Below are 24,533 nucleotides of genomic sequence, written 5' to 3' on the forward strand. Positions count from 1 at the left end.
ATGGAGCAAGCGCATCCTTTTAAAAATACATGGGGGGGGATCTTGTGCTGGAAGTCAAACACATGCATATTTGATCGTGGTCGGCGTGCAGGGAGTCACTTGACGTACCTTAAATTTCTTCTGGTAAACTAGCTGATTGTTCTGGATGGAGAACCAACGCCTGAAAGGAGACCACGAGAAAAACAAAGTCACATGCATGTGCCAGTGACGCTGCTCCAATATCACACTTCGACATAGTTTTAGTGTGAGAGAGATGGCAACGCCTTAAGAGAGAGCTGATGAGTAGATACATTTATTCAGAAGGTCAGTGGACAACTCATGTTTGAACAGAGTATATTCTGCCTTCTGGAGAAAAAAAACAATTCAGTCTGAAGAAAACAGTCAATTCAAAAAACAGGAGTTTTGCAGATATTCACTTTGGAATAAAATTCTAAGAGGAAACCAAAAGAAGCCTCATCTGTACATATTTTATAGAAGTTTGCCGTGTTAAAACATATGGGAGTTGAATGGGTTCATTTAAAAGAAATAGATGACAGAGTGGTATGAGTATTTCAACTAATGTACTGTATTAACCTCTTCTCTCTACATCCAACACAATCTTGTGACTGTGATACAATAAAATTTCAAAGTACTTGCTGAGGTATTAAAATGTAAAGCACCTTTAATATCTCTACATTCCTTTATCAGCACTTGCTCTCCTAAATCCACACTTAGCCCATGAGAGCTTCCCTCCTTATCATAAAATTGAATTTTCACTGTGTTCATGAAGATGCTAATTGAACCGTGTCTGTCGTACCTATTCCACGTCTTAAAGGCGTTGCTGGCCCTCTTAAAGAGATAACCCTCCATGGCGATGCCGTTGTCTGCGTCCACATTGTACTCCAGCTTGGTGTCGTCATTCGAGAAGTCCTGAACCGAAGAGACGAGAGGAGAAAAAGATTAAAAGAAGGTGAGAGGAGAAAAGACAAAGAAAGAAAACAAACGACAACGGTTAAAATATTTCATGTAATCAGAATTTACAATATTGATCATCTCCTGTTTTGGTTTCGAACTAGTGACATTTCCTGTTGTAGAGTGACTTTGCACTTTTTCCAGAGTCACAAACGAGGACTATGAGTCTCATTTGAACAAAGCAGCACTGCTCACACCGACATGAAAGATGTTCATACTAGGAACTAGATGAGACAGAAATGGCCATACTTTATGCTTACAGAGTAATAACCTATTACAATGATTTCTATTATTATTAAATATATATACGAAAGTCTAGAAAAAAAATGCTGAGAGACCACTAATGTGAGACTACACCCGACTTTAGACATTTTTAACTGTTTTACTTTGTCACTGATTTGACGAGTCAACACATACCAGAAAGTACCTAGTTTGCAACACTCGCACACAAGCCAACCATCTTTAAATTAAGGCAACAAATTAAAGCTGAATTAAAAACACCAGAGACAGGAAGAACTGTTTTTATTACCTAAATATTTAGCTACATGAGGGTTTTTAGTGAGTTAGTTCAGTGGTTCTCAAACTTTTCACATCAAGGACTCCAGACTGAGACAAATTAGACCATGCACCCTCATTTGAAGATTTTGTCCAAGGATCCTCCATCTGATAAGTATTTTTTTTTTTAGATGTTTTATTAAAGAAGGCGTATTAACCTACCACCGAAATAGTCGTACATTCTGTCATTATGTTTACTTATGGATGGAACCTTTTCTGCCAGAGCCCACTGAAACATCAAGGAAACCACTTTGAGAACCACTGAGTTAGTTATTGTGTTTTCAAAAAGTAGAGTTGCAAATTGAGCTTTCATGCATCCTTCTCTCACGAACTCTGCTGCTGCTGTAACCTGATCTGGTGTCTTGTCATGGGACCGTCCCTGTGGCCAGTCCAGCTTTAACTACCTGAGCTGCAGCCACACTTTCCTAACACCCTCCCCGCTTTCTCAGCTTCAAGTGACACTGAACACCACAATGCATGCATTTGTGTGTATCTCCTTGTGGAGTCAATTTACACCACCTCCACAGCCAAATTACAGCTTTAGATCTGTTACCGTAACGAGCTGTGGAATCATCTTCTCTGTGTGTCTTTCTAGAAACATTCAGAGGCTTTCTCTGACACACAGGTCTGATTCACCTTGTCCTCCATTATGTAGCCATAATGGAGGACAAGGATAAATGCTATGCAGATTTATGGGTACAGTAAGAATGCTTCGAGGCTGCAATCCTTGCATGGATTCAAACTTATTTTTAAAAAGCAAAAACTGCCAAAACATTGACTACAAAATAAACAGACATACTAGACAAACCCAAGTACACTAAACTCGTTAAGTAAAACATGTCAACATTGATAATTATGTGTGCTGAGTGGAAATGATCTCAGTCACTCAGCCGGTGGTGACAATGACAACTATTTCCTGTTTACTTCCTGGAAAGCACCCGAACTAAACACACACACAAGAGGGTAGAAATCATATATATATATATATGTTCTACATTTTCCTATTCACAGTGGAGGAACCTAAAATCTACATATTGCAGACTCCAGTGTCATTCAACAGTCTACAGATGTATATACTGGATGTGTGTTTGATGTGTAGAAGCACTGTCACTTCTCTTAGTCTCTATTTACTTCTACAATATGACTGCATGTTGTCTGTTTGTGGATGCATGTTACCTGTCATTGCTTGGATCTGTAACCTGAGCAAAAGCTTCAGTTAAACCCATCTGCCCTATGACACCATGGTGTATCAGATGGTTTAATACACACACACACACACACACACACACACACACACACACACACACACACACACACACACACACACACACACACACACACACACACACACACACACACACACACACACACACACACACACACACACACACACACACACACACACACACACACACACAATTTTCCAGCATGACATTCACTGGGACATCTGAAGTTATTTTGGGTGCACAAGGGGAACAAACCGTGTCTGTATTAAGCTTCCGAATGGAAGACAATGGAAAGTACCGGTTCAGGCTTTCAACAAATCAACTTTTCCAAGTGGTGGAACAATATTAACCTCTGAAGTACGGGCAAAATCCTGACAGTTGGCCAAATAACTACATTTGAAAGCTGACAATTAAGGTCGCCAAAGTGTTGAGATTTTCCCACCAAATAATAAGCTTCTGACAAACCTGGTGTTACCCGGTATACCAGGCTATTTACTAGAAAAGCATTGAAAGCATTCAACTGGTGAAATGCAAATTGATTTTAACTTTGCAGTAGGCTAATCAAAGTCAGAGTCCACTATCGTTAATGAAAAATGCATCTACAGGAGATGCAAGATGCCAAAAATGCCAAGAACGGTCATTCTTGGCATTTTTTGCGCATTTGAAATATGTCAGGGAGTACTTTACACAGTTTGTAGAAGTAATGGAACAAGAAGGAGCTATTAGATGAAGAGCTGCACTTGACAGGCCGCACACCTCCAACCTCTCAGTGAGGTAACCAACCCTTTTCCCTCATTAGCGTCATCAGGTTCCCTGTTAGCACTGGGCTTAAATCTGAATAGTTGTCAAATACCGTAGGCACTTTTGTTTTTCGCTTTGACAACAAATCTTCTGTCATCATCTTGCTGGTCAACTCTCCTTACTCTCATCATGTTATAAGTGACATGTGACTACTGCTACTCTGTCCAGCAACTGCTGCTGGCGCTGCTGTACAGAGCAGACGAGTTTGTAATAGTAACATCCGTTGTCCTATTAAGTATTGGTTAAAAAAGCAAAATAGCAGTGGGGCAAGGGGGAAAGTAATGTAATCGGTGGATGCCCAATGCCCGAAGTGTAAAAGCATTAACACCGACTATTGCGGCAAGCGTACTGACGATGTTTAGAGAAGTACAACAAATGCATAATTCATAAACTCAGTGCAGTAGTGTGATGCCTGACTGATTAAGAAAACTACCCATAACTCAGCTTAGGCCAGGGATAACATGACACCAACACTGACCACGTTGATGCATGTGTGCATTCACTTACACATGTACACACACAAGCACAAATATCCATTCAACTATAAATAAAGAATAAGAAACATAGTGCAACAATGTTGCTGTCACGAGAAAACCTTTCTGGTTCTCGTTTCAGCTATAGGTTGAGAAATTTGTCTGACCACTTGTGGCTGGAAATGATTTTCAATCCTGTTACATACATTTAGAAACAGGTAGTGGTCAGACTTTGAGCAAGGCCATTGTATTTTAGTTCCTGAAACATTTTAAGGATTCAAGGTTTTTGCCTGACAGCAGAGATATGTTCAGTTATTGTCCAACAAACAACAAACCACTCACTGACTTCAAACCAGCAGCAAATCTGAGTGACTGTAGCAGACACTGGCACCAACAACAAGGCATCAAAATATCATGCTGCATAAACAAGACACATCAACACAAATGCATGTGTAACACTCTCAAATGAGGAAACAGACAAAGGAGCAAACAGCTACACAAACACTGCAATGCAGTCTCTTAGCGTGTGCAGGACAGCAGAGGAGATGACAGACGGGGGCAGGTAGGGTTACGGAACGGAAGTCAGATGGATATCGATGATAGCGGTGACTCTACGTACAGAGGACGACCTCCAAGCGCAAAAGTTGCGGTAGTCTGGTACAGAGTGGAGCTCAGTCACCTCCTAAAATGTCACACACAGCAAGAGAACGGCACACAGAGAAAAGAAAAATGTATTTCCTTACACTAAAACAGAAAAATTGTAGATATCACGGATTTATCAATCAAACTAATGGCGTACAGAAAAGAGAAAACACTCAAGCTAAAGAAGCACAAACATAAACACAGACTATAAATAGCCATTTGAACAGCATCACTGTCACGTGCATAGACAAATAAGTACTCCAACTCGATCTCCCTCCTTAAGGTGCACTCACCAGATACCAAACGTAGTGAAAACGGCTGAAAATCTTCATTTTTCACCGCTTTCATGGAGTGTATGTGTGTGAGTGTGTGTATTTCCCCGTGAGACCAATGAATCTTCGCTATCTCAAAGTCTCCCTGTGTAGCATCTCAACGCTGCTGAGTCTCTAGGCAGCGCAGCTTGTCACCTCCTCCTCTCCTGTGGCTGTGTAAGTCTATCAAAACTTTCGTCACCGCTGCTCCTCCTCCCGAGGCCTCATGCGCCAAGCTAAGGTCACCTGCGCGTGCGTGTGTATGTGTAAGTGTGTGTGATGCTGCTGTGACTGTTGGGTTAGAATAATCAAGTGGACCGTGCAGAGGAGCTCGGGTATCAAACATTTATACTGCCTTCAGCTTAATAGACGTGCACTCAGCTTTTCCTCTCACTCATGAGTGTGTAAATAAAGTAGCCAGTAACCGTGATGAATGTCTTCAATGTCTGAGCCTTTAAAATGTGTGTATTTAGTGCCTATGACTGAGAACAATCAGACTATTTCAATACCATAGCTGTTTCAAAATAAATGACACGTTTTGTTTTCTTTATGAGATAAGAAAGGAAAATCTTTAAGTCAGCAGCCCTTTTTTCTTTCCTGCAGCACCATTGTGACACATGTCCTGTGGTCACATTGCTGCTGTTGAGTTATGCACACATGCAGACAGGAGGCATACTAAACACAACCTCAGGACACCTTCAACTCTCATGAGGATGGAAGGTAAAATCAATACAATGATAATGGGAAAGGTTTATATGCAAGTGAATATACCGTGGACAGTATGCACAGGGATGGAAAGACACAAATACTATCCCAAAGAAACTTTCTGAGCCCACCCAGTAGAGTTTTACAACACTTCCAGTGTGTCCAGCCTTCACACATTTTCACATTTTTCAAATGGTAAGTGATGAGGACAGCACCACAAGTAAACCAGCTACTACAAGATAGGGAGGAGTTGACAGAGACATATGAAGAAGTCTGTTTTCTTAATGTCAGTGCAAATGACCATCGTCACAAAGGCCGATACAGATCATTAGATCAGTTTGTACTAATTATACTTTTACCATCTTGCAATCGAACATACAGTGCTGATTTGATAAAGTAGTTTACTGCAATTAAGAACCTGTCTTGTAAGGTCACAGATACAGTCCCTGCCACAGTGAGTACTCTTCATAATGACAATCTAAATACATACATGCAACCTGCTGAAGTTTCAGTGCATTAGATGCTAAACCCAGACTAGGTCACTTGCTTTAATTCAGCCTGGGAAAGAGTATCAGCTAGGGATGCATGATAATATCCAAATCAGTATTAGAAAAAACTAAAATATTGTCCAAAAATAAAATTTCTGGCAGATCATACTTCAATTATACACATGTGATGCAATTGATTGACCGAGTAGTTTTGTTATTTTGCCTAATTAATGTCTATATTTTGAAAAGCACTGTATGTCTTCATCTTCCAGTGCACAATGAGTAGGAATAATGCTTTTAATACCACTACAAGAGAGACTTCATGTTCTTAGCAATTAGGTGGGGAAAAAAAGTGCTGGTATTGTCAATCGGCCAAAATGAGCTGGAAAATATCTGCAAAAATGCAATATCAAGCATTCCTGGTGTCAGCCTGATATTACATTAAGTAACATTTGTGCACACTGACCGACAGCTTTTGTGAAATATGAGATATATCTATGGGATAGTACTGTAAATATACCAGAGGGAAACCATTGAAAAGTGTTACCAAATCCTCTTAACAGGAAATCTCACTTTTGCCTATTTCCACGCCAGTACAAAACATTTTCTTTCCACTGCACTTGTAGAATTTCACACCCATAATAAGTACTATTTTGCATTCTTCACTTATTTCAACTGAAATCCTTTGACAGACAATTCAAAAGAAATGTAATAATGTTATAAAGACCGCCCTTATCTTAAGTAAGCCAAAACCAAACACACTTTAGTTGGTTTAACAACTGTAAACAACTGAAGCCAACTGAGCACAAAACAAGCAGCAGCAAGCCATGTGCAATGAGACATAATGACATCAAAACAGTCTTAATTTGATAAATGAACTGAGGGTGACATATACATACATTAACTGCAGAAGGTACAAGGACACATGTGACAATAAAGATATATTAAATGTCATCATATAATGTATGTTGCCAGTTTGACCTCGTGATGAACAAGCTCGCTCGTCTCGCGACAAATGACGTAAGCTGCAATGGTGGAGTCCAAGCTGTTACAGCTCCGTGTTTAGTATCTATCCAACCATGCAGACATGACACAGAAATGACAGTGAGGGGAAGAAATAGGAAGTAGTAGGAGTAACACAGCTTACCTGCAGTGCAGCCTGAAGTGAGTAGAAGACGAAGAGATGGGAAAAAAAGAGCAGTAGTAGAAAAAAAGAGGAGACAGTTGGTTAGGAGCGTCTGTGTATAAACAGCCAGACGAGAGAGAGCAGCGGGAGAGAGGCAATGTATAAATAGCATCTAGATAAATTGAGGGAGGGGAGGTGGAGGATAGGTGCTCAAGGACAGGCGGAAGTTGGCAGACGTACCATCACTGACTGAGCAAGAGGTAAGAGCGAGACAGAGGACAGAAAAGGCAAAAGAAAACAGCGGGAGAAGACAAAGACCCAAAAAAAATTTGAGCGAAAAAAGCAACAACAGGGGAGAAGAAAAAAGAAAGACATCTCAGAAGAGTAACTACTTGCACACAGTTAGAGACTAAAATGAACGTCACTAATAGCCAGACAAATTAACAGATGCCCAGCAGGCAACAGCTGGGTAAAGAACTGACAGATGTTGTCTGGAGTTAATGATGCTGTGTAATGTACAATTAAAACTAAGGGCAATTAATCAGCACCACATATTGTAACTTGCCACCCCAAATCCTGCTTAACTTTTATTCTGGTTCAATATCCAAAGTGAACAGAAGCCAAAAGAAATGTTAGCAAAATTATATGTTTAAGGGCAAAAAATGCTCTGATAGTTTTAAGTATCGTATTTGTGCTCTTGCCATTTCTTGTCAAAACTTCTAGAAGGAACTACATCAAAAAGTATGACTCACTGGGGATATAAATGTTTGGTTGGGTGCTGACCCGAGAGGTTAACGTACTGAAACCCAACCGTGTTTGTTTGGAAATGGGTTTCCGTCAATAATGCATGGGTGTGTGGCTGAGATCATCTGCAGGGATCACCTTACACCTGAGGGTGGAGTACTACCTCCATTCACTCAAATGACAAATCTCCAGTAAATAGCTTAATGGATGAATGCTTGCTTATATGCAATATTTCTTTTAATTGCAAATACATTACTCATCATTTGAATTTGATTTAACCAAACAAAGAGGGGGTAAGATGACCTGGCCATGGGGTAGAAGGTAAGTTCTGCAAGATCCCAGCTGAGTGCTGTGGGTTTACTTTTAATGGGAGGAGGCCTGAGTGCAATAAGAAAGGCTTTGTGACTGAAGAACAGCCATAACCTTACAACACACACTGAGTGAGTTAGTGTGTTTACGTTTCTGTTTATTTTTCATGTTGTTGGGCAGATGGAGGGAGGGTAAAGTTGTGATGGTTTTCATTCACAGTTGCACAACTCATAATGTTGTATTGTGATTTGTGTGTCAAGTACTAAAAATGGGATGTTGTTTTTGTGCTTTGTTCATTTGTGTTTAAATCTGAGTGAGGATGGGACCCTACTGACTGAGTGTGAGTGTACCTTTTGCTGGATGGTGGAGTGTTTCTGCTCCATGTCCCTCTTCTCTTTGGCAGCATCCACCACCAGCTGGTCCAACTGCAAGTGACAGAACAACTGATTAGACAAGCTTAACAAACCACCTGGTCACACATACCTAATTCAAAACAGCATATGCAAACATTTAAGGTACATTTTCAGAGTTTTTCTTTTAAGATATGCCAATTCCTGTACTGGGTACATTCACTCTACTGGGACTGAAAAAAACTCATTTTGAAAGCAAAATATGAACACATCACATTCTTTCTTAGACTTTTTCTCGCAAAACAGAAATCACAGGTAAAAGACCACTCTTTCGAATTCAGTGTAGGTACGCATGTGTGTGCATGAACCCGTTTTATTTCCCTTTCCAATCTAGAGAGTATAAATGGTTCAGGCAAATAAACAACTTCTCCACAGGCTACATCGAGACAAGACCAGCCTTCTCCCCTAAACAGGCCATTCTGCGGAGGCTTCATCATGTGTGAAATTGGATGGGGGGATGACAGATTCTCCCCATCCCCACGAGTAACCATCGCGTGTAGAGAGGAAAACAGAGGATCTTTTGAACGGAGAAGAGAGCAGCAAATTAAAAAAAGGCTGGAGGTCAAAGTGCGATGCTGAAAATGTGCCAGTTTGCCTTACAGCAGTGAAATTCTACTCTGTGCCTCTTGATAGTCTGTTGCCACAATGTGACCTAAATCAGCATGCGTCCGGCCTAAAACACAAAAGGATCAGTATCAGACTATAGGTCAGTATAGTACACGTGAATAAGGAGCGAGTAGGGTTTCAAGCTTCAGTAAGGCAGTTAGTGCTGTAATTGGGGGATGTGACAGAATAATTATTTTACAACAGAGCACCTAAAGTCACACATGATTAACTTGTTTCTGGTCTTTACTCTTGAAATTTGGCTTGATAACAGAAACTTTGACGTCATGGAGCCAACCCAGTACTCTTAATTATACAACTTAAAGATATGATATATAACTTATCAACATTTCCATTATCAGTCTCTTTGTGACCCCTTTAATGCAATCTATGCCTTTAAAGCCTTGATATCTTATGGCTTTGGCTATATTCAATTGATGTGGGCTAATAAGTCGGTGCAATCACGAAGAACAAGGACAGAAGAAAGGAAAAGGAAACAAGGAAACAGACCTGAAAGGCATGTTAAACATGGGTGTTTACTTCACTGCATTTTAATTCCTGTGGTGTCTTTACAGACACTGGTTACTGTACCACAACTTCAAGCTAAATGGCAATTCATACTAATGGGTTACAGAAAAGCCAGTGACCTAAATTAGAGAGGAGGGTGGAACATTTGACTTTCTTTCTGACACTGTATAGTTTTGTTTTGTTGCTTTTAACAGTTAAAATTTACATTAAAATAACATTTAACTTATTCTCTGCTAAATTCACCGTGCGCTTTTTCACAAAATATATCACTTTTGAGGAAAATATGAAAAAATGCCACCACCCACTAATACAAGAGAAGACAGCATCTGAGGGAGCCAGGTCTTTTGTTTTGTTAAGAGAGGAAATGGGTGGACGTCGGCAGAGCGGCAGGCTGATAACATCAGATGGGAAATGTTTTCCCTTGTCTCACCATAACAACAAGTCCAGTCCAGTCGATGCCATCTATCTGCTTCTATCTGTATCTGCAGAGGCAGATGTATGTGTGTTTGAGTGTGAAGCACATATTTTGTGACAGTGACTCACCTTAACTTAACCATCTTATCAATCTTACTATGCAGCTACCACTGACAATGTCAGCATAGACAGTCACCTCAAATGTTTCATTCTGCCAAACAAACTGAAGCATTTTGGTCACTCAAGCCTTCTGCTTAGATCTGCCCTGACATGTAACTATGATCACATGCTGCATGATTCATGGAAAAGACACAAAACATCCTTTTGAATGAAAATATTCATTCGACACATGTTCAACCCTGAGGCATGTGTCATGGAAAGATGCAACCAGCAGATTTATATTTAGAAGCAGCCTCAGGCAGAAAGTGGCATATTTGACATGAATGATATGGTTTTCATTCAAACTAGAGCTGAAGAACATATTGATCCATCATTATCCTGATATGAGATGATACATCGTCTAGTTTTTGGATATCTTTATATTGTGATATGGCGTAAGTGTTCACTTTTCCTGGTTTTAAAGGCTGCATTACAGTAATCTGATGTAATGTTCTGAACTCAGACTGTTCGACTTGTTCTGATACTTGTCTTTACCCACTTTGTCATTATATCCACATTACTGATGACTGTTCATCAAAAATATCATTGGGTTAATCATTGGGTAAGGGTTATCATCAAATATTAAATATCATTAATATTTTATGAGTACAGAATATTGTCATACATCAATATTGAGGTAGTTAGTCAAAAATGGTGTGATATTTGATTCTGTCCCCCAAACATTTATGAAGTGCTTTGAGAAGATTTCTTAATATCAAGATACATATTGTGTATTGCGATATAGTCTAAAATGATTGTGATATAATTTTAAGATATTTGCTTCCAGATAATATTTACATGTTTCAGTGTCTTGACATTTTTCCGACTCTGACCTTCTGTATCAGTTACTGAGCTTCTGTTTATATATAGGATCAGTAACTGTGCAAAACATCTTCCTACTTTTTCTGGACACATTTTTAAAATCTTTTTTATAATTTTGGCTCCTAAAGTTGCAAGCAAACTCCCACACACTGTCTAACTTGCAAAAATACATTTATTTTAAATGTTTCAGTACAAGAGCTTCATCAGGCAAAATTTTCAGATTTTTATCCTGATGAAAGTATCATCTTCATCAGATATCAGAAACGTCACACTGCCACTATAAATGCATTATTGCATGTTAAACAGTTTGCGAGAGTTTGCTTGTAACTTTTGGTCTACCTTTTCCTCTCCTACACACCTGGCTAATGAAATACAAGTATTTTTAGTTTTTAATTTTGGTTCCTAAAAAGTTGTGCTTTTCTGTTCCCAAGCAAAAACAACACTGGCAAAAATATCATGCAACAAAACTAAATGTCCTATGTCCTCTAAAGTAGTGTACACTGCTTTTACTCCAACCCAGGTAGGAAAACAGATGTATTTCCCCACTTCCTACCTCTATCATTACCTCTCACCAAACTTTACTCATAAAATAATAACCAAAGCGTACTAGCATTCATTTCTGATCCTTGATCCCTTCCTCATTGGTTACAGGCATCAAGTCATATTATCCAACCTGTTGACAGCTCCTCCACACCTCCCGGCACAGCCTCTCCACCTTCTTCAGCTTCATGACGGAGAGGAGAAAAGAAATAATCCACAATCCTCTTGTCGCTGCTTCCCACTGCTCAGCCTCTAATCTTCCTCTCCTTTCAGTTTTGCACTGTTCCAAATTCAGTGCGACAGGCTTACAATCCACACAGCGCAGTTATACTTCAGTTATTCATCAGCTTGAAACCAACCCTCTCTCTTTTTCCCTCCCTCTCTCCACGATGTGGTTTCTAAAACAGTCTTTTGCACTTCTCTCCTCTTTTTCCTCACAGACTTTGCAGTCTTTTGAGTGTTGAGGGCTTACAGGCCATGCCTTTCCATTCTACTTCAATCACTTTTTGCTTTGAGAAGATTACATTCTGCCTCGTATCCCCTCCTAAAATCTGCTTTTCTAAGTGGGTCCTGACTTTCTGTCAGTTTCTTGATAGTACCGACGTCAGATGGTTCCAACTTCAGAGCATGAGGGTTAGAAACCACACTCTTCCCTCCAATCCAATTTAGAGGACCACTGTCTCTTCAGATCTGGCTTCTAAAATGGTATTTTTCTTTGTTTCTCAAACAAAAAAACACTATTTTGTTTCATTTTGTCATTTTCCTGTTGGTCCAAACATAAAAAGTGCCCTCTATTCTTCTGCTCCTCAAACTCCTCACTCCATGGCTGGACTCCTTTCTTCCTTCGTCTTGCATCCAAAGTTTGAGAAATATCGTCCTCTCATTCAGCTCTTCCTCTGCTCCAGCCTCAGAGTTTATATTCCACAACCTTCAGCATCAATCTTGGGTTTCTTTGCTGCCTTTGCTCAGCTGACTATCAACCCTATGAGTCTGACTGTGGGAAAACCTTTTCCAGCCCTCTGGCTGCTTTCTTCCTCATTCCTGTTCACTGTAACAGCAGCTCCACTGTGATAATCATCTTAAAGTTACATTCGGGCCATCCTCTGGCTCAGAGGGAAGGCTCTGTTTATCAGAGGATGCACACAGACACACACAGAGCTGAGCTATTACAAAAAGATAGCAGCGTACACACACGGAGAAAGAGAGAGGTCGTCTAGAGGTGATGGCAGAAGGTCAAACTGCAGTTGTGCAGCAATGATGCCAATCTTAACCCAAGTTACAGTTACATTTCAGATTTTTCACCTGAAACACTCCAAGCTCTAAATAAGCCTCTGAACAGGAACGCTATTTAGGTAACCAAACAATAATGCCCCCGTCTACATAATAAAAAGTGTTTACGCATGACACTGCACTGGAATGTAAACATAGCTAACATTTATTCCGCTACTCTGCTCAAAATAGATTCATGTTTGCTTATGTTGAAAGAGTTTATACTGTGTGTTCTAATAACACTGCTAATGTTGTCCAGGACCCACTTAGTGTTTATTTTTAAGCGTTAACTCAAAATTTAAGGAAAGAAGTGTTACATAAATTGTGAGCAATCCAAATTAATTTCTTAGCTGACAAAGTTCAGGCAGAGTTTATTTTCTTATGTCAACAAATGAATGTTATACCAGATATGACATTGATATGGCTTGGAAAATCTAAATGAAAAAAAAAAGAATGTCTGAATGGTTCAAAAATGTGGTAAAAACTGTAACATATAATTACATTTTGTATTAAAATGACAAAACCCAAGTTTGTGTTTTAAATAAGAAAAATGTTCATTTTTGTTGTTATTTTAAACAACCTCTTATGATGCAATCCTGACTGTAATCTTTGACATAACATGAATCAAACTGTCCGTTTAGCAAGAGGACCTTAAATTTAGCTAGTTGCTTTTGTAAATTTCTGAAAGTGTGTGTCTGTGTGTTTACAATCATCTGGAAGCTCAACTGGACATGTTGCAGGATGTATTTTGTCTGTTTTACTCATGGATTGTATATTTGTATCTGTATATTTGTTACTTTTAATGTACTTGTTTTTCTTATGTACCTAGTGTTGTAAAATCACATTCTAGCTGAAGTCCAGCATGATGAAATCTTGTAGTTTAACATTGATATTCATTAATGTGCTCTGTTCCTATCAAATAAACAAATAAAGAAAACAAAAATAAATAAATTCCTTTGCTACTGCTGAAGATTTGAGAATGTCTTGCTGCATACAGATACTGCGTTGTGTGTGTGATTATATCTACATGTGAGTAGACCATAGTCTGTACCTGTCCTCCAAGCAGTTTCATTAGAGGTTGTAGTTCACTGAAGAGGTCGTATCCTTGGTGGAAGAACGTCAGGTGGGCGTACATGAAGGACAACATCTGTGGAGAAGACAGTGAATATTCAAAGAGCTAAATGGGCTGCAGCTGCAATGATCATTTGATAGATAAGATAGATAAGTGTACTTACCGATTTCAGGATTTCTGATCTTCTCTTGGATTGTAGCACATTGATCTGTAATGAATGAAAACGAGTGACAAGTTTAAAGAGGTTTTGATCTTCAATTATTTTCCGTAAGGCTCGATTGAGCAAAACACTAACGAATACAAGAGACAAGCAGCAACCAACAAATTAAAATAAATAAATAATACACACACACACACACACACACACACACACACACACACACACACACACACACACACACACAGTGACAATATGACATCTGAGAGAAAAATTCACAGAGAGAGGAAGTGGCAGAGGGGGAGATAAAAAAAAAAGACATAAAGACACATGACACAGAAGGGGAAATGAGGTAAGGGACCAGAGATGAAACCAAAAAAAAGAACTTATGAAAAAGGGAAATGAAGGAAAGCAGACAAGCATGAAATGAGCCACACTCAAGTATAAAATCACACCATCACCCCCAAGCAGTACTAGACAGTAGTACCACATACTGGCACCAGGGGGTGCTCCATGTCTCATGTTTAACATAGGGATGCTGTTGTAGGCTGTCTCACATATCATCTATATTACCCTGATGCATTCGTTGTGGGCCTCCTTTCTGTCTCTCTCTCTGCCTGTCAGACCCTTCCTCATCTTCAGCTAATTACCACTGAGCTGCTCATCTGGCCTTGGAGGTTGTCTTAGGTTAATGTTGCAGAGTAGAGGTAAGTTATGGCGGGTAGTAAATGCTGACGGTGATGCTAGCTGCAACGGACAGAAACTTATGACTGCTGTGTGAGCTTAAAATCAACGACTGGGCGTAGTCAATGCATTTGGCTACTACAGAAGGTGGAGCAGCTTCTGAATCAGTTTTTAAACTCTGCCTCTGTTTTTCCTGGGTCCAATGGTTTTCCTTTGTTGTGGTCATGAAACCAGGGACATCACTAAACAAGTTTTCAAATCTTCTTTGTGGCCAGCGATATTTGTAAAAACCCTTTCCATAGCAACACGAACCACACTTGTTAACACACAGATGTTAATTCCCACCCAGGGATGGAAGCTTATTTTTCCATCTCCTAGCCACAGTGGCTGGTGCATCACAACTTTTACAAGCCCTCCTCCTTCTCTCAATTACAGTTAGTTTGTAGTTTTGACTGTAGCAGCACCTCTGCCACAAGCAAAATTTATGGGCATTTGGATGGTAATTGGTTGGTAAGTTGTGGTAATTACACATATGTAGGCCTGTAAACACACAAAGTTTGAGCAGACAGTTCAGGCGTGAGAAATTTCAGGTTCATTAAGTTTTGTTAACATACAAATCCAACTTTACAGTGCTTTACTTTTCTGTGTTGTATGTGTATTTAAATTTTATGCATTGGTTTGTGTATCAGGATGTAGTGAGATGGCTGTTTTACATATTGTAATTTTCATCTTTTTACATTTACATGTTGTGTTGTGTAGGCTTGACCAACAAGCAATAAAGTTTAAAGTTCAGTATTTCATGATCCAGCTCTACGTGGCACAGCAGGGTAAAAGAAACATGCTCCACTCTTAAGCTGTCATGAATGCAAGTCTGGCTTACAACCTCTCTCGTATATTTTCCTCCTCCCCCTCTACCATCTTGCATGTCACTGTAAACTGCGCACTGTATAATTAAGCAAAAAATGCCACAAAAACAATCTAAAAAGAACAAAAAAGTAAAGTGAGAATCTGTCTCAAATGTTTCCTGCAAGCACAGCTGCAGAAGTTAGCAGCATGTTTAAAGTGCTGACAGAACACCCGAATGTGAAACTTTAAAGGAGACCCATAAAAATCAGCTGCGCTAGCTGCTGGGCTTATAGATTTCCTATAAGCATGCTAAAAGGCAAGATAAAAACTCAAATAATTTCTCATAGCAAGGCTTCATTTTATGGGGAAGTGATTATGCAGTGGGCCTATGGAGCAGCCTGCCAGACCTATTTTGAAACCTGCTCTTTTTGGGTTTCTTTTCAAAATCTAATTTTGGAGCAAACTGTGCCTGCCTGTACTGCATTGTCTGTTCCTTTCGAGTGAGATTCAATGGCAGGGCTGGCAGCTGCCTTATCAGAAAGCAAGAAGCATTCATCTGTGTTACTGTGGCCAAGAGGAGAGACCAGCTGATGTTTTCAATGAAACATGAGCAGTTTTTTGCAAAAGGTCAGAATATAAGACATGTGTGATACAAGGGTCCAAGACAGACCTATTCAACAGGCAGCCTGTGGGCAAAATGCTGCCCTTTGACAACCTCATTCTGGGCCCTTAATCATTTTATTAGTAGGTGTGTCATAAGTTATGTCTGTTGCTCAGCACAAAAACACTGATGTTATTAAAATTCTTTAAACCAGGCTGTTTCAGGGGAGGGAATTTAAAAGAATCAAACTCAAACTACTTTAAGATAAAACATTTTTTTTAAAAAAGGTGTTTTTTTCCTGTACTTTTGTATATATAATGTTTCTTTTCAAATGTAAAAACAAACAAACAAAGCAGAGAAAATAAAATAAAAAGGGCATTATTTTAACACATTTGAATTGGCCTGGTCAAAGAGAACTAAACAGATAAACAACTTAAGCACAAGGAGAAGGAACATATTTGCACACTGAAAGTCATTTCCCTCTGCACAGATGATTCAACTTCTAAAAATCAACGGTTTCAAAAGAGAGTGTTTTACAGTATCTCATTAGTAAAATTGTAAATCCTGACTCATTTTGGTACCAGTTGTTTTTCTTCAAATGTTGGTAATAATAGAGCAGCAATCTTCAAGACGTTCTGATCTCATTTTCTCATGTACTTCTTCCTCTAATGCTTGTTCTTAAATGATTTTACCTAAAAATATTAATAATTTCTCCACCATTTTGCATCCAACATGATTGTTTATTGTTCACAAGAACATTGAGCAATCATTTTGTTACTGACCATAACTTTCAAACTTTCTACTGGCATTTCATTCATTCATTCATTCATTCATTCATTCATTCATTGTGTGTGCGCCAAATATCCTTTAACAGAACAATTAACAGTTTATTAATTCATCTGTGTAAGTGTTTATAGATGTAGTATGCTACTATGTACCATCATGCCACTATTCAAGACAAGAAGAAGTCCAAAACGTCTGCAACCTTCTTCTGTTAGTCCCGTTGATGCTGCTACAACTAACTGAACTGCTGTTCTCTGTGTCCTCTGCAACTTTTCCTTTTGAGCCAAATCCACCCTGATGTAGTGGACTGGAACATGACAGGTGGAGGAGCTTCACTTTGGATGTAATAGAATCATACACAGCTGCTTTTCATTCTTCTCTGTGCCACATCAGCGTCTTTTCAACCTGACTCAGCATAATAAGTTCCATACCCAAAAAATCCATGTTGGCTCGGGTGCACAGAGAAACATCCTACATGATGGTGTGTGGTTTTAAGCTTCTCTGTTAAAAGCTGCATGTCAGCAATCTTTTGCTATATATAGTTCTGTTGAATACTGTATCAATTTAGAGGACGCCAATGGAGCGTTTCATGTGGAACAAAACTAACCTCAACATTAAAAGAGTTTTATGATTAAAGCATGTAATGTTATAGTATGGACACAGCTCTTCTATCATTTCTATTTTAAGAACATTTTAAGCCCAAGTATGAAGAAATATATAGTCACTCCACTGATACTTGAAATTTAGAGCTACTCCCCTACTTCTGTGCAGCATAAGACTTCCAACACCTTTCTCTTAAAGAGCAAATTGATCTCACTTTTGCTCATTACCTATAACTGAAATCCCTAACCGAGTTGCTGTACCTGTAAGACGTAGTCGAGGACGATGTGTCGGAAGCACTTGCGTGTGGCAGTGAGGATGTTGGTGGCCTCCTCCACCTCATGCTGTTTGTTGCGGGGAGCCTGGGCATTCTTGATCAGGGCCGCCTCTTTTTCTTCACTCACTTTGTCAAATTGTTTCTTGGCTTCTTTGAACTTGCGTAGGTCGCTGACAAAGGACGAGAGGGGACAGAGGTTTATAAAATCAGACACAATAAATTCAGTGATTAGTAAATAAGTACAGTCACAGTAAAGGTTTTACGAATTTGTTTTTCAGGTAATAGTCTTTCGTTTACTGTTGTTCATTAAATATGTCTTGTTACTTGAGCTGGGTAAAAATACTCTTAGATGATGCTACAAAAACATACAACAGCATTTTCACACAATTTAAGCAAAAAGTTTAATGGGTTCAACAAACTATGACCAAAGGCCAAAAAAGACAGGTCCCTTTGTTGTCAACAATCTTGTGAGGGGAAAGGTCAAATGTATAATCTATAAATATGAAGCAACACAACACGGTTCGGCAACAGGAACACATAAAGGTTAATGGTGATTTCATAAATCTTTGGTCAGCTGGAAATCCAAGACGGTTAAAACAAAGAAAATGATTGACTAAACTATTTGACCCAGTTCTTGTGCTGTGTAAGTGACCAGCCAGTGTCACTTATCTTATGGAGGATGAGAAGGATCAAACTGTGCTCCCCCACATTTTTACTTTGGTAGTGAGATTTATATTTGAGTGCTGCAAGGTAGCGACTAATTATGATAGAATGTGTTTCCCAGCTTTCTCTGAGAAGTATGGGTGCGGTTGATGTGGGTGTTAAGCCCCGTGTGCCAGGGGCAAAAGCTGCTAATCCTTATAATGAAATAAACCAGAAGGCCCTACCGTTTCCTGCAATTGTGCTTCCTGTATTTATACAAGCAGTCTGGAATCCAGTTCAGTAGTAGGAGGGTGATATGAGGTCTTGATTTGACTAGAAAATATTATTAGACACACTAATATAATTTAGTGTCCTTAGCTGCCCTGTCTGGATGTCTACCGATCAGATATACTGAATAACATCCCTCCAGCTTCTGCTTTAAATTCAGAATTTCATGCCATTCTTCAAACACTAAAATTGGCCAGAAATTCACCCAGTTTTATCAATCTGTATTAAATTAATACTTACTCTTTGACAAATGTTTGAAGCTGGGTCTTGATTGATCTCTGAGCCTGATCGAATAATATCTGTGAAGGAAGAAAGCAAGAAAGAAAGAGTAAACACTCCTGTTTGGCAAAATCCCACTAGTTAACTGAACAATTTAAGCATTAAATACCTCTAAGGCACTTCTTTAAAAAAAACAGCAAACAACTGATAAATGTATTCACTTTCTAGGTCACAGGATGTTTTGCAAGTCAGCATTCAGCACCTCTGTTTAGGAGGATTTTTGTTAACATCACAGGCTGCAATTAAGCAGCTAAATTTACACAAACAAGCTGACTTTGTAAACTCCCCTCATAAACACGAGAAATGACGCAATTTGCTTATTCTTGGTAATGAGACATGCCCTCATTAACCTGCATGCTTCCTTAAAAATGTGATGCCAAGGAAAAAATCCAGACAAGCAGACTCTCTGAATCAGGCTTAAGTGTGATTTCATGGCCAGAAAAGACAATATGAGCAGTGTGACTGCGAGAGGCTACTAGTGACAAACAGATTGAGCACTGTGTTTGAGTGGATCATGTGCTGAAAGATCGCTGAGTGGCAAAAACCTATCTGACAGTCAGCTGACATGACCACAGTTTCCACTGTTGAGTCACAGTCGCAGGCCTGGCGTTGTGTCTCCTGGAGGCTGTTAGGGGTCTAATCATGAAGCTAATAAGAGGAAACAGACTTAGTATTCTAGCATTCTTAGTATTAGACTTACAGTATTCTGCCACCCTATAGTTTGTTGGGATACTAGTTAAAAAGACATACCAGTATACAGTATCCAATTTAACCAGTGAATGGTACAGTTTGTACACCTGTGCTTTTCTCTGCTATGACGATGGATAATGAATAAAGCTTATAAATCAATGGTTCAATCAAGGTTGACTGCTCATTATTTAAGATCCCATATTTCAGGTTCATACTTTTATTTAGGGTATCTACTAGAGAAATTTTACATGCTTAATGTTCCAAAAACACATTATTTTTCTCATACTGTCAATTACTGCAGTCCCAACTTTTCATATCGGTACATATTGGACAACATACGCGCTTATACCGATATATCTGTGATGAGCGAACATTGACCAGCCGATTTATCAGCCAGGCTATAATTACAACCTTACAGAAGTATTGACAGCTTGTTTAAAAGGCAGTTTCTGAAGAAGGACTGTGCGCATTTATCTGTTGATTGAGTGTTTTAATACTTTCAAAGTACTTTCAGTATATAGCACTTAGAAATCTTACTTCATCAATAAGGGACCTTTAACATTCAACTTGTTAAAGTTCATGATCTAAACAAATCATTTCCATCCAACAACCACACAGATCGCACAGGTTCCGTTCCCTGTGGCAGCCCCCCCAGCATGCTTGTATGTTCGAACATGCCTCAGACAGTGTGATGCTGACTGGGGAACTCACTCTGAACATGTTATGCAGAGTTACTGAAAACAGGACATGACAGCGGAGATCAAGAAAAAAACTTTTACAGTAAGACAAAAGCCTCTAGCTCGCCCTGCGCCTCCTCTCTGTCTGACTATAAATGAGAGGACAAACAGAAATGTCTGTCTCCATCTCTAAATGTCAGCGTCATGCCTCCTAACGAGGGGACACTGGGGAGAGAACAGCCACATAATCAGATCTGTCCTACTGAGCTCCTCGGAGAGGTCAGTGGGGGACAGAAAGGATAAAACAATGGATAAGGTGTCATGTTTATTTATTGTGCAGGATCTAGTGGTTGGAAGTAGGGTGCTTTAGATGCTGTAAAATCTTGAAGACCAATAGAATACTTATGAAGCCTCGTATGGTTCTTGTAGTTCAGCTATCTCCAGGAGGACAACCACATTGTAAAAAGTTGATCATGTTCACCTCAGTAACGCATGATTTATTCCAATAAATAAACGTTCCACAACATGGGAGGCAGGGAGTACATTTTATAAGACAGGAAGATCCTCTTACTATATGATGGACTTTATGTGCTGGGGCAGATGCAAATTGTGTTTTTGAAATCCCAAAGCTATGTTGACATTTTAGTAATGTTTCAAAGGTTATCCGCTTTTTATTATTATTTTATTATAGTGTCTGCTGAGCATGCAGGCACATTTTTACAGTATCCCACCTGGAAACTGCTTAGCCACTTTCTTCTACTTCTAAATAGCCCCATGAGTGCAGTTGAATGTTAAGTATCTGGCTCAAAGGCACCCAAACTTTATTGCTAATCCTCTATAAAATGTTCTTGTTCACGTTCTGGTTTCCTTTCTCCAGCCAGTGGCCGTCCTCTCACAGACCCACTTCCTCTTTTGTAGTCTGCTGCGGTCCTTCCCAGCAGTAAATAAAAACTCTGACAGTTAAAGAGCTGTTCCAGACGGTTGTCCCAGCTGAGTTTCGTCATCACCCAGCTGTAAAAGGGGGAAGAAAAGACAGAAGAGGGACAATACATCCGGTTTCACATGGCAGGGATAGCATACCGTGTGATAGTTGATCATCTCCTGCAGGCTCTCAGCAAACTTTGTGAGACTGGACTGTTAAGAGAAAATAAGACAGACAGAATGTCAGCATAAAAGTGAAATATAGATAATCCCACAGGACAAACAATAAAAACAAAGTCTGTATTAAAACAAAGTTCCACAAATAATAAAATGGATGCAAATTTATACTCATGCTCCATCACAGACATGTCTGTGCAAACACAAACTCTTCTGTCAGACAGGTACGGCTAGACTGTCTGTCCTTTTGGTGACACAATAAAACTTTGGGAAAGAATTATTTTGGCTAAGTAACTCCCTACAAATGCATGCAGCGGCTTAACTTCAAACCCAAGGGAAAAGTAAAGAGCAAAACACACAAAGGAAAACAGGAAGTGCTTGCTGCAACATGCAAAAATCATATGAGGGAAAAAAAGCAAAAGACAACATCTGACCTTGGTAAGACCCAATGGACAGTACAAGGTTTCTGTAGGCCTAATTTTTGTTCCTAATTTAAATCTATTCTGGCACGACTTTCTTATTGGCTGAAAGACGGTAGTGCGTGCAAACTAGGAACTAGGAATAAGTCAGTCATGGTAATACACTGTACTGATTTTAACTCTAATTATCATTTTACTAAGAAATTAGCACAAGGTGTGCTATGGAATTTTTTTTCTAAGAAAACAGATGTACAAACTTCTACAAAAATAATCCCTTTTAGTCATCAGTTGTGGCCCTATAGAAGTGTGTATGCTGTCTGTATCTGTACATTGCTGTGTTCAGGTGTCTCTTTCCCAGGTTGTTGAATACTTTGGGTTGGTGGCTCGCCAAGAAAAAAAGAATGAAACCAAATAATCTGGTCAATAAACAACCTTTCTCCAGAATTGCTTTCGAATGGTATGTTTACAAACAGCAACCCACAAGTCCTGCACATTATGCCTTTAAATAATATGAAATATTCCATAATTTTATTAAATGTCAAAAGAGGCCCCCCTTCACTGTAATAACATTAATGCTGGTGAGGTTCTAGGATTCAGATGAAGCCAGGTTGTTTGTTTGTTTACCTCGATGACCTCATCTTTGGTGGACTGCTGGGCTAGCTCCCGGATTCCGCTAACAAACTGCTTGTTGGCTGCATTGTAGGCTTTTCCAGCATCAATCATCCCAATACATAACTTCACCAACTGCACAGAGAAAGAGAAAGAGACAAATGCTTACAGGGCAAAAAGGGAAATTAAGAAATGCAGTTATAGACAAAAACAGAGCGAGGATGCAGGTAATTTCTTCAGGGTATTTTCTCTTATTAAATACATTTGAAGTTTGCTGCTAAAAACAGATTCAGAAATGGTAGAACTGGTGGAACTTGGTGCTGCAGAGCTGCAGACCAACGCTGAAAAGCTTGATGCTGCTTAGTTTCTTGGTAATTAACAACAGGCACTTCTTTCCCTTCTGACTCATTGGGGGCAAAGATAATTCCAGGTTATGTAAACTCACAACAAACGCTGGCCGGTCTCCATCCACTCCCACACAGGAGATGACACACAGTCTGAATCTGCCACCGCAGCTGAAGCTGCTAAATAACACAACTAAAAATGGTGATTTTAAGCAGTTTCCTTAGAAAAAGAGTGAATGATCAACACTCAGTTAATAAATAAAAGCTGAAATGCTTGTTTCTCCTTCATTAAGGCTTTTTCAAGACAGGTTAGATTAGTATTCTGCAACAAAACTAGTAAAGGAAATGATTTAAGTTGTATATTGTCTTGTCTTAGTAGCAAAGTTCAGAAGATAAAGAGACCAACCAAAAGTGACCCATTAGGTGGTGGTATTACATGCAAGCAACTATTACATATTAGTAATCAAACCACTCTGCTGTTGGTGCGTCATTGTCCACCATGAGAAACTATTATTATATCAGTAGCCAGGACTTCAAACCTAATGAAATTGGCTAATTTTAATGAAATCTCCAGTGTGTAGGATTTAGAGGGATTTTAGGGCAGAAATGGAATAAAATGTTCATAATTGTGTTTTTATTAGTGTATAATCAACTGAAACTGAGAACTGCGTTTTTGTGACCTTGGAATGAGCCTTTTATATCTACAGAGGGAGCAGGGTGTTGCACTGCCATGTTTCTACAGTAGCCCAAAACGGGCAAATTAAATACTGGCTCTAAAGAGGGCCTATCACATGTTTTGAGTTTTTTAGTGCCCAATGTAGGAGAGGGTGAGGTGAGGGGTTAATCAGTTGATTACAATCACCCAGATGCCATTAAATCCTACCTGCTGGTTCTTTAAGACTCGACTACCACTGCTTTTTTAAGTACACCTAGCTAAAAACCAATCCAGTCTAATATAACAGCCTTTATTTTGACCACATATATACCAATGAGGTGGGTCAGAAACAGCTCCCAGTATAATGAAACAGCATCACAAACTGGCCCTTCTAAAATAACTATCCAGGTGGTATTTTTTGCAGGACTGTATTAGACTCGGTGTACCTAGTAAACTAGCAACTGAGTGTATTTATAGTTTGAGTTCAGTAATGTATTGTTTAATTTTAATGGGTTTTTTTGTTGTTGTTTTTTATTATTGATTAAAGGTGAAATACGTAAGAACTGGTCACCTGTTGAATTCATACTCTAAACAATTTAGTGGCAGCATATTAGCAGAGTACCCACTAACTGCTACCAACTAAAGCTGCCATTATCTAGTTAGCTCAGTTAGCCATTCGGCTAGCAGTCCGTGTTTACACTGCTAGCACAGGAGCTTTGGACTGGGTCAGGGCGGG

General features: G+C 39.3%; 1 protein-coding gene across 2 annotated transcripts in view; it reads right to left on the reverse strand.

Moving 5' to 3' along the window:
• Window positions 1-24,533, reverse strand: part of acap2b (ArfGAP with coiled-coil, ankyrin repeat and PH domains 2b) — a 56,549-nt gene that overhangs the window by 14,363 nt on the left and 17,653 nt on the right. For both annotated transcript variants that reach the window (XM_073475997.1, XM_073475996.1), the window contains exons 3-11: window positions 22,814-22,933; window positions 21,753-21,806; window positions 19,267-19,325; window positions 18,083-18,266; window positions 14,312-14,356; window positions 14,128-14,223; window positions 8,682-8,756; window positions 797-909; window positions 109-160 (exon numbers count right to left, since the gene is read on the reverse strand). In XM_073475997.1, coding sequence (XP_073332098.1) covers window positions 109-160; window positions 797-909; window positions 8,682-8,756; window positions 14,128-14,223; window positions 14,312-14,356; window positions 18,083-18,266; window positions 19,267-19,325; window positions 21,753-21,806; window positions 22,814-22,933 — 798 coding nt within the window. The remainder of the gene's footprint in view (window positions 1-108; window positions 161-796; window positions 910-8,681; window positions 8,757-14,127; window positions 14,224-14,311; window positions 14,357-18,082; window positions 18,267-19,266; window positions 19,326-21,752; window positions 21,807-22,813; window positions 22,934-24,533) is intronic.

Source organism: Pagrus major, chromosome 11 (genome assembly GCF_040436345.1).
Source record: "Pagrus major chromosome 11, Pma_NU_1.0".
In the NCBI taxonomy this organism is placed as follows: domain Eukaryota; kingdom Metazoa; phylum Chordata; class Actinopteri; order Spariformes; family Sparidae; genus Pagrus; species Pagrus major.